At 57.4% G+C, this 10,166-nt stretch overlaps 1 protein-coding gene across 1 annotated transcript; it reads left to right on the top strand.

The window, feature by feature from the left end:
• The first annotated feature begins 652 nt into the window (after positions 1-652).
• Foxj1 (forkhead box J1) lies at positions 653-5,384 on the top strand. Its single transcript, XM_034505894.2, has 3 exons — positions 653-836; positions 1,345-2,011; positions 3,607-5,384. The coding sequence occupies exons 2-3, from the start codon at positions 1,514-1,516 to the stop codon at positions 4,372-4,374; spliced, it is 1,266 nt and encodes a 421-aa protein (XP_034361785.1). The 5' UTR covers positions 653-836; positions 1,345-1,513; the 3' UTR covers positions 4,375-5,384.
• The last annotated feature ends 4,782 nt before the right edge of the window (positions 5,385-10,166 follow it).

The raw sequence follows: 10,166 nt of genomic DNA on the forward strand, positions 1-10,166 counted from the left end.
CCACGGCTTTTCTGGTTTTACCCGCTGGCTCTGCTTCCTAGGCTGTCTGGAAGGAGAGGCACCTCCGCAGATGCCTCTGGAATGCCAGCTTCCGGGAACTTGAGCAGGGTGAGTGGGCGAGCTGCTTACCGGGAGACGCTGGGTTACCCTACCCGCCTCGGTGTGTCTGCGAGCTGTGTGGCCGTTTCTGCGGATTATAAGCGACAGGTGGCATCAGAGAGTCAGACTTGCCTGTGGGCACCAGAGAAGACACTCAGGGACCAGGGAAAGGCCCCAGAGACCAGACAAAGGCCACTGGCAGCCCGGTGAGGGGAAAGACTTCAAGGGCACGGTTCCCGAGACTTGGTCTGCAGAATCCGGGGCTGGGTCCCCTCAGCGGTCAAACGCGTGGGGGAGGGGTTCCCGGGGCCTCGAGCGGGAGCCGAGCGCCCGCCTTGAGACCCAGCGCGGGGCCCTCGGGCGGGAATGCAGAGTCGGATCTCGGTGGCGGGTAGGGGGCTGGGTGGCGCGGGAGAGGGCGGCAGAACCAGAGAGTTCCAGAGAGTTGCCGCCAGAGGAGCTGCAAGGGCCCGCGGTCTCCTTGGAGACGTGCTGGCCAATGACAGCAGCGGAAGCTGTTTATGGGGGCGGAGCGTCGCCATGGCAGCAGGAGAAGCCTTCGGAGCGTCTACTTAATGCCGGTCCCCGGGCCGTCGGCGCTCAGAGAAGCGCCGTCGGGCGAGGGGGGGTCACGAAGAGGGGCGCCAGCAGAGCCCTCGAGCTGGGGACAGAGAGCCGCGGGAGGTGGGAGGAACTTCTTCCAGAACCTTCCTCTGGCCGGCTGCGCTCTGAGCCAGGTAAGGGACTGGGAGGGCTGTGGACCACCGGATGGGAGGGTGTCGGGACCTGCTGGCTATCCAGTCCATCGGTCGCCCACGGAAGTAGTGGGGCCAGTAAATGAAATCTGAGGAGTTCGGAAGATCGCTTCCTGCCCCTCCATAACTCGGTCCTGTGACCTTCCTTTCCCGGGACCCTTCATCCTAATACCTCTTTCCAAGGATCAGATGACCTACTTTGCCCCACCCGCGTCGTACTGCCCCCCTGGACTATTGGGGTGTGATCTTAGTTTTCTACTCTTTGGGAAAAAGAGTTAGATTGGGCCTTCCTACTCGCTTCCCTCGTTGTGGCCAACGAACTCTCCAAGGGCAGATGGAGAGAGGTGGAGACGCGGGGTCAGACCAGGGTCCTGTGTTTCCCTGACCTCGCCACAGGCTGCGGGGATGAATGTGAGGGGCTCCCCCCTAAGGCGCCTCTTTCCTCTCGGGGTAGGGGAAGAGTGCTCTCAGTTCCGTGGTGCTCCCGCAGGCCCCACATTCGTGTTCGGAGGAGGCGACCCCCCGGGTCGCAGAATGGAAGTGAGTGTTCTGGAGACTGTGTAACTGGAGTCTGCGGTACCAGCGGGCCGGAAAGCGCGGCGGGCCACTCCGGCTCAGCCTGTGGATGTTGACCGCCCCTTCGGAGAGTCCCCGCAGACATGGCGGAGAGCTGGCTGCGCCTCTGCGGAGCGGGGCCCGGGGAGGAGGCCGGGCCGGAGGGCGGCATGGAGGAGCCGGACGCCCTGGATGACAGCCTGACCAGCCTGCAGTGGCTGCAGGAATTCTCCATTCTCAACGCCAAGGCCCCCACTCTTCCCCCGGGAGGCACAGACCCCCACGGCTACCACCAAGTGCCGGGCTTGGTGGCGCCCGGGTCACCGCTGGCGGCAGACCCTGCCTGCCTTGGGCAGCCACACACACCCGGCAAGCCCACATCGTCGTGCACATCTCGAAGCGCGCCCCCGGGGCTGCAGGCCCCGCCCCCTGACGACGTGGACTATGCCACCAACCCACATGTGAAGCCGCCCTACTCGTATGCCACTCTCATCTGCATGGCCATGCAAGCCAGCAAGGCCACCAAGATCACTCTGTCGGCCATCTACAAGTGGATCACGGACAACTTCTGCTACTTCCGCCATGCAGACCCCACCTGGCAGGTATGGAAGAAGAGGTGTGGGGGGGAGGGAAAGCGGGGACCACTCCCTCCTCACGCCCTCCTTCTGGCACTTAGCCAGTCTCACATACCAGATCTGGAAGGCCAAGGAGGCACCTGGCTCTGAGGTCAGGCCTCTCATGAGGCCTGAACCCTGCCAGGTTCTGGAAATGTCCCTGTGTTTGGAACCAGGGCCCTGGAAGTACAGGGGAAGTTGACGAAAAGGAACCGAATGGGTCCAGTGTAGCCTCGTGTGCTAAGGCACATTTTCGTCCCATGTCCGAGAATTCCTAGACAATGCTCTGCCCAAGGAATTAGTCAGAACTGGACTCTGAAATGGAACCCAGGTGGCCTCCCTGCCAGGTTCTGCACCCTGCCTTCTGCATTTGGTACAGAGAGCAGGACAGAGATGAGTGCCCTATGGATAGATACAAAGATCAGTTGTCCAGGGGGAGGGGTCATGAGGTCATCCTGAAGCCACTAACCCAGCCTCCCACCTCAACTCCTACCGAGTTTCCTGCCTCCACCCCCACCTTCTCAGCCAGCCTCCCTAGGGGGGCAATTACCTGAGCCAGGTGCTTTCCACAGGGGCACTGCTGCTGCCGCCCTGGCTTCTGGTTCTAGGTCTCCAGAATCTGGCACAGAGCAGCCAGTGGGCCAGGCTGCCATGTAAACACCCCAGCTCTGTTGGCCAAAGGCGCGCCCACTGCCCACCTACCTGCCTTGCTAGCATAGCCTGGGCCCCTGGACACCAGTGTGGCGTGAGCAGAGCTAAGCTGCCAAGCATGGATAGGGCAAGATAAGGCTCAGTAGACAGCACTTTGAACGTCCTCCAGTATCACGCTCCATGTGCTAGAGACGAGGTGTGAGGTTGCCCACTCTCCCTAAGGCAGCCAAGGGGCAGGGGACAGGATCACAGTCCTGAGTCATTCCGAATGGCCCTAACCCTGGGTCAGAAGATCCCCGTCTTCTCCCTACCCAAGGCCTTTGCCAACTCGGGTCCCAGAAATGAACCTTCTTCACTTGGCTGGGTAATAATCCACTGAGGTTTGGGTGGGAAGAGAAGACTGTAGGGGGTGAAGGCCTAGATCAGCAGCTGGCTCAGCAAACAACGAGCCACTAAATCTCCCCCCACACACACACATACTCACCCACTCTTTGGTCACCCAGCCCCCTCCCTTAACCCACCCACTTCACAAACAGAGAGGACCAGCCAAGTAGAGGGAGATGGCAGTCCAGGCCGTGGGGGAGCTGAGGGCTTTGGCCAGGACTTGCAAGCAACAGGGTAAGGGAGGGAGGGAGGATGACAGAGGGTGGCACTGAGAGCCACCCTGTGGCTCAGAGCTCGGATGACTGAGCAGGCAGATATCCCAGCAACAGAGAACAAAAGCCCCCCCCCCCCCATGCACTCCGGGCTCCTCATACCCTGTGGCTGGTGTCCCAGAGTCCCCGAGCTACAGCTGCCTGGTCATGGCATCGGGTTGATCCACCCCTCCCCTGTCTGGGAGGATGCAGGGAGGATGCAGGAGCACCCGGTGCCACTTTGCTGCCGATCCCTGACCCCTATGCCTTTCCTCTTGTTCTCTCTCCTTTATCCAGAATTCCATCCGCCACAACCTGTCCTTGAACAAGTGCTTCATCAAAGTGCCTCGGGAGAAGGATGAACCCGGCAAGGGGGGCTTCTGGCGCATCGACCCCCAGTATGCAGAGCGCCTGCTCAGTGGGGCCTTCAAGAAGCGGAGGCTGCCCCCAGTCCACATCCACCCTGCCTTCGCCCGCCAGGCCTCCCAGGAACCCAGCACTGCCCCCTGGGGTGGGCCTCTGACCGTGAACAGGGAGGCCCAGCAGCTGCTGCAGGAGTTTGAGGAGGCCACAGGGGAGGGGGGCTGGGGCACAGGAGAGGGCAGGCTGGGGCATAAGCGAAAGCAACCGCTGCCCAAGAGGGTGGCCAAGGTCCTGCGGTCTCCCAGCACCCTGCTGCTGACCCAGGAAGAGCAGGGTGAGCTGGAACCCCTCAAAGGTAACTTTGACTGGGAGGCCATCTTTGAGGCTGGCGCTCTGGGTGAGGAGCTGAGCTCCCTGGAGGGTCTGGAGCTAAGCCCCCCGCTGAGCCCCAACTCACATGGAGATATGGATCTGACAGTCCACGGCAGACACATCAACTGCCCTGCTACCTGGGGACCTCCAGTGGAGCAGGCTGCTGACAGCCTGGACTTTGATGAGACCTTCCTGGCCACATCCTTCCTCCAGCATCCCTGGGATGAGAGTGGTAGTGGCTGCCTGCCCCCAGAACCCATCTTTGAAGCAGGGGATGCCACCCTGGCCGCTGACCTGCAGGACTGGGCCAGTGTGGGTGCCTTCTTGTAAAAGGTCAGGCCCCACCCCATCTCTGGACAGTGCTCAAGTCAGGGCCCAGAACTGCCTCCCAAGACAGGCCCGTGGACATCTCAGCACCCAGGCAGGGACTGGGCCAGGTCTCTGAAGGCTGGCTCCATCAGGCCACACTGCTGCCAGCTGGGGATGCCCTCATATCCAAGCCCAGAAGACTGGGAACTAGGGACCCAGGATCAAAACGGCTGCCTCCCCCTCATCAGTAACCTTCATACACACAGTGTTTCATCCACCCATGTCCCCCCAAGTCCAAGAATTGGCAAAAGCACCCCCGCCCCTGCCTGCCCCCCCTCAACCCCCCGCACTCTGAGAGCTGAAGCCCGGAGGGGTCCTACCAGGCCAGGGATGAACTGAACAGGGCCCTTACCAAAGCTTCACCTCACCCACTTCGGCTGCTTCTCCGGGGCTCTACCCAGAGAAAGTTCCCAGGTACAACAAATGCTCGTTAGACGATAACAAATTAACTCCCAGGAGGCCCCTCCCGGCAGAGCTTCCCCAGAGGCCCCGGCAGCCTTGGCCAGGGAGACGGAGGGGAAGGGAACAGAAAGAGGAGGCAGAAACCAGGTAGGGCCAAGATGGTCTCTAAGCCCTCCGGGGCCTTTTCCTGGCCCATCAGAAGGGAGACTGCAAACCTTTGAGCCTGACTTGAGGCTGAGAGCAACAAGAAGTTGGGGTTCGTTCGGGGTGGTTGGGGCAGGGGCAGCCAAGCTGCTAGGTGGGGGGGGGGAGAGACTAATATAGTGAATGTAGTTATAGCTAAGACTTAACTGGGGAAGGGATGCCCGGCTTACCGGGAACACTGGGACCAGGAAGGGAACGAGCCCTAGGCCCCTGTCTATACTTGGGGGGGACCAGGTCTTGCTCCACCTTGACCCCTGGGGCTGGGACCTATATCTACCCTCCACATGGAGCAATTTAACCTTTTTCATGGAAAGTTCTTTACAATAAAATTTTTTTCAAAATAAAATTTAAAAAAAAATTCTGAATATGGTCATACTTCAAGCTTTCTTTGGGAAAGGGGAGGAGCCAAACATGGTGGCTTTGGGAGGAAGGGGTTGAGGGATTTCCTTTACCTATCTAGTGGGGAATGGCTGGGGAAACAAGACAGAGAGGGTTTGTAGAAGGTCAAGCTACCCTGAAGCTAGGCCCCTAGGGAGGAAAAGGCCAAAGGGTGGCGCTCTCAGGATCCCTTCCATTCCTCAGGACCTCCATCTGCACAATGGGACGGTTGAGCCTACAGGCCCAGCAGAGCAAGAGGCAGGGAGAATGGCCCCACCTCACCCCAAGGATTCACAAAGGCCAGTGTGCCCTGGCTCAAGCCATCCCCCACCATGAGGGCCTGCCCAGGCTTGCCTGCCCAAGAGTCCCGGGACTCCTTCCAGCAATACCCTCCTTGGGTCCTTCCCTGGAGGGACAGCGTATGAGGTCAGAGGAGACCCAAGGCCCCACATCCTGCTCTGTTATGTATTCACCAGACCCAGCTTGCTACAGGCTTAGGGAGACAGAAGGCCACCTTAAAATCAGGCTCAGTGCTGACACTTGCCCTCCTAACTGTGAAAGTCCAGGCTACCAGAGCTCTGACAGCAAGACAGGGTGCTCATTTCTGGATGGGCCCCTTGTCCTAGGTTTGTTTGCCTGAGACCCATTTCTCTATTACTACCTCTCAACTCAACCCTACATAGCATCCTTGTGCCCAACCAGCCCCCCTCTGTGAGCAGCGTGTCTCATACAGGTGCACACACATGAACAACAACATGCAGAGAGAAACAGCGTTGCCCAGTGCCGTCCAGAGCGAGCCTGACCAGCCTCCATGGCCCCCTCTCTCTTTCTTCCTCAGTCCTTGAGTCTGGCCCCAGGCCAGCCTGGCATTCCCCTGCCTTACAGGGTACTTTCATTTGCTAATTATTCCAAATATTCCAGAAGGGCTCACACTGAGTAGGGCAGGCTGGCTGGGCCTTCACACAGCCCATCCCTTCACCCAGCACACAGAAGGAGCTGTCCCCCAACCAAAGCCTCTGTTCTACTCTCTCCACCGCCTCCCCCCACCTCCTCCTTCTCTACAGACCACAGCCATAAAAAGAACAAAGGCAGCCCCAGCCTTCTCCGTTAGCCCCTAGGATCGGCCTTCGGGCCCTGGCCAAAGTGGGCACACCCTGGATTGACAGTGGGGCGAGTTACTGCCTGCCCCAGGCTTATGCTGGGAAGAAGAGAGGCAATGTCTGGGGCAAGCAGAACCGCCCCTCGCATGAATACAAAGCCGCAGCTATGCTTGACATTCCCTCTGAGTTCCTGAAAATTCTGGCTGCACCTTGGACCAACAGACCAGAATCTCTCATGGGCCCAGCATAGATTTTCTTAAGTCCCCACATACTTCTGTGAGGGTATGCGCTGCTGGTGGGGCTGGGGTGGGGCACCTGTCTTCTCCAGAGCAGGACAGTAGGTGCCTTCCTCCATTACTGTCTGCCTCAGTACCTTGAGACAGAGGCTCCCAAAGAACCACAGCTCACTGTACCAGGCCAGGACATCAAGTTCTTTTGCAATGGATGTGTCTCCATCCCCAGTGCTGAGGCTACAGGTGTGTGGCAATGCCCAGCTTTTAACACAGGTGCTCGGGACATGTTCTCAGGACCTCAGGCTTACAAGATCAGGCCCTCTTGCCCCTGAACCATCTCCTCATCTCATTTATAGGTTCAGTATTATCTCAGCCAAACTAATGACAGCATCACTAAGCACTAACGGACAAGCACTGCACCCACGACCACTAAGTGATTCATGCATATTTCCCTAAAACTGGGAGGCATATGTAACTCTACACTCTGCCCTCCATAGAACTCCTCAAACAGTGCAGGTCTGCCCTACAGTGCCTCACTGGGCCAGCATCACCGGCCTACGACTCAGCTTCCCTTTCTGACAGCCTCTGGGCTGTGTTTGTGTTCAGGACTCCAGCTCTCAGAACAGGCTTCTCCTCCACAGTAGTTAGAGTGCTAGACACGCGGCAGTTTTGTGTCTGGATTTTATTTATTGGTTGGTTTATTAGAGGTGCTGTTTTCCACGGCAGCTTGTCTGTGCACGTTTCTCTTAGCAGGACATGAAGGGTCCCCTTTTTTTTTCGTGATTATGGCTTTATTTTATATTTTTGAGTTGCCTGTTGTTGTGTGTTGGGGTTTGGACCTAGGACTTTCCACACAGTAGGCGAACACTCTGGCGCTGAGCTGGACTCCCCAGCTCCAGTTGTAGTTCTTTTTCCTTTGTGAGATGCGGCCCCACTATGTGCTAGCTCCAGTCATGCACTCACTCTGCCCTCCACATAGGTCTTTCACCTTTCACCTTCCCACTGCCTGCAGCCTCCCAAGCATCAGTAATCCCAGGCCTGCTCCACCAGCCCAGCTGCCCGGCCTTGGCTTCTAGACTTCAAACCGCAGTTTTGCAGCCACCAATCCCTAAACCCATCTCTTTAATCCCAGCACTTGGGAGGCAGAAGCAGGCAGATTTCTGAATTCGAGGCCAGCCTGGTCTACAGAGTGAGTTCCAGGACAGCCAGGGCTACACGGAGAAACCCTGTCTCAAAAAAAAAAAAAAAAAAAAAGAATTAGGAGAAACCCTTTTCCAAAGCAAGGAGCAGTCCTTCCTGCCCCCAGACTTCCGTTCTCTCTCAGCTTCTCCCTCATCTATGTGTCCTCTTCACTACCAGCTGGGAACATGACAGGAGGTGGCCATAAGCAAGCTTGGAGCGTGGGGACCTCCCACTCTTGCCTCTAGTTCTATAGGAAAGGGCGCTATGGGGTCCAGCAACTCTCATCTGAAAGTCCCTAGGGAGATCCCTTTGCCCTTGATAGTGTTTAGAGCTAGAAACCCCCCCCCCCCTTCAGAGCTGAACTGAACCTGAGAAGCTCCAGAGTCCGGGAAGGATCCCACCCCCAACCCTGCTCGGCAAGGAGAGCAAGGGACAGGAAGGAAGTGGACATTGGTCAGGAGTCAGATGTAGCTCCTGCTGTGTCCTTGGCTGAGCCCCAAAGGTAAACAGGTGTATAAGGACTCCAGCAGGGGGTAATGGGCTGCCCCTGGGGCAGGCCTGGGCCTGTCCTGTGGGGAGTGGAAGGGCAGCACTGTTAACAATGGGATGGGACGGCAGCCCAGATCCTGCAGACACATTCTTGTGTGAGGAGAAAGAAAACACAGGTGCCTGAGGAGGGGGAGAGGTTTGGGAGGGGAGGGGACTTTGGGAGGCCACCAGTGCCAGGCCTGTGCTAAGAAGTGTGAGCCACACCTCAGCAGGAGATGAAGTACACAGAAGCCCTTGGTGGGGGAGGGGGGAGGACAACTGCCATCCTCCCAGGGGACATGTGCCCATCTCATCCCGTTTCTCCCGGGTGAGACAGGTCAGAGCCACCTGGACAGGCAGGCAAGTTAGGGCCTGAGCCGCAAAGACACCTCAAAGGACAACGTCTCTAGAAGCCAAGGAGCCTGAATTGGCCTGGCAAGGTCAGAGTAAGCAGTAATCAAAGAGGGACATTGAAGGGCCTTCCTTGTTGACCCTTGCAGCTCTCCTGCTGGCCTATATGGATGACCCAAGGCCCACCCAGTCTTCTGCGTGAGGCAGAGTGGGATCCTCAGTTCTGAGGCCCAAGATATTTTCCCTGGAGGCAGCTCCACTGAGCTCCTAGGAAAGCAAGGTCCCAGGAACCAGACAGGGCCTGCCACTGCCACCCCCATCAGCCCACCCTGTCGGGATCCACCTCTGCTAAGGCCGCCATCGTGAATGCTCCCAATCTCCATCTTGGTAGATCTTGGAAGCTAAGCAGGGTTGGGCCTAATGAGTACTTGACTAGGGGACTGTCTGGGACTACTGGGCTTAGCCAGTGTAGGCTTAGCCAGGCATGGTGGTACACACGGTAGGCAGGAGGATTGCTATGAGTTTGAGGGCACCCTGATCTACATAGTGAGTTCCAGGACAGCCAGAGCTATGTAGAGAGACCCTGTCTCAAAACCAAGCAAACAACAAAGGATAACAGAAAAAAAACTAAACCACCAGCTCCTTCCCAGTGCTGCTGTGTGTCCAAGGAATTAAGCCGGGGCCAGGAAGCTGCCCAGTGTCCTCTCCTTGCCCAGGTCTACTGACAAGCTCTAACTGTGACTCTGCCCGGCTCTGCCCTTTCTCCATACAGTGTCAAGGTTCCCTCTAACTCGCCTTAAACAAATAGTGCTGGAGACGAACTGGGTAAGTTGGGCTAGGGAGGGTAAAGTGGGTTTCAGAGTCTGAGTCGTTAATCTCACACTCCCATTCCTGTGTCAGCAGAGTCCTGTGGGCAGACGAGCGTCCATCCTGCCCTAACCTACGCTGAAAGCATTAAACCCAGTAGCCAGTGTGCTGAACAGTGGCCGTATGAGTGAATGGATTGTTGGAGTAAAAACCAGAAACACAGCCTTCGAAAAAATGCGTTTAATAATGTAACAGGTTCCTGAGAACATCCCCAAAACTCATGAAGCTGTGGTTTGACCTAAGGGTTCACAGAGTCTTGGGCCAGAGCATCCAGACCCAGGGAGAATTTGAAGGCTTAACCGGCACTGCCTTGTAGAAGCAAGGCAGAGACCGGTTTGCCGACTCTACGTATTTGGGTTCCTTAGCTGTGGAGGAGGCATCAGAGGCCTTGAGTGTTGACTGAGGCTACCCTAGCCCAGGATCTGGGGAAGACGTGAGCCAGATGAGGAGGAAGGAAGTGTTGTGAAAGGCAAAGACCTGGTCCTTCTGGACTCCGATCACCTAGGGC

Source organism: Arvicanthis niloticus, chromosome 6, assembly GCF_011762505.2.
Source record: "Arvicanthis niloticus isolate mArvNil1 chromosome 6, mArvNil1.pat.X, whole genome shotgun sequence".
Classification (NCBI taxonomy): Eukaryota; Metazoa; Chordata; class Mammalia; order Rodentia; family Muridae; genus Arvicanthis; species Arvicanthis niloticus.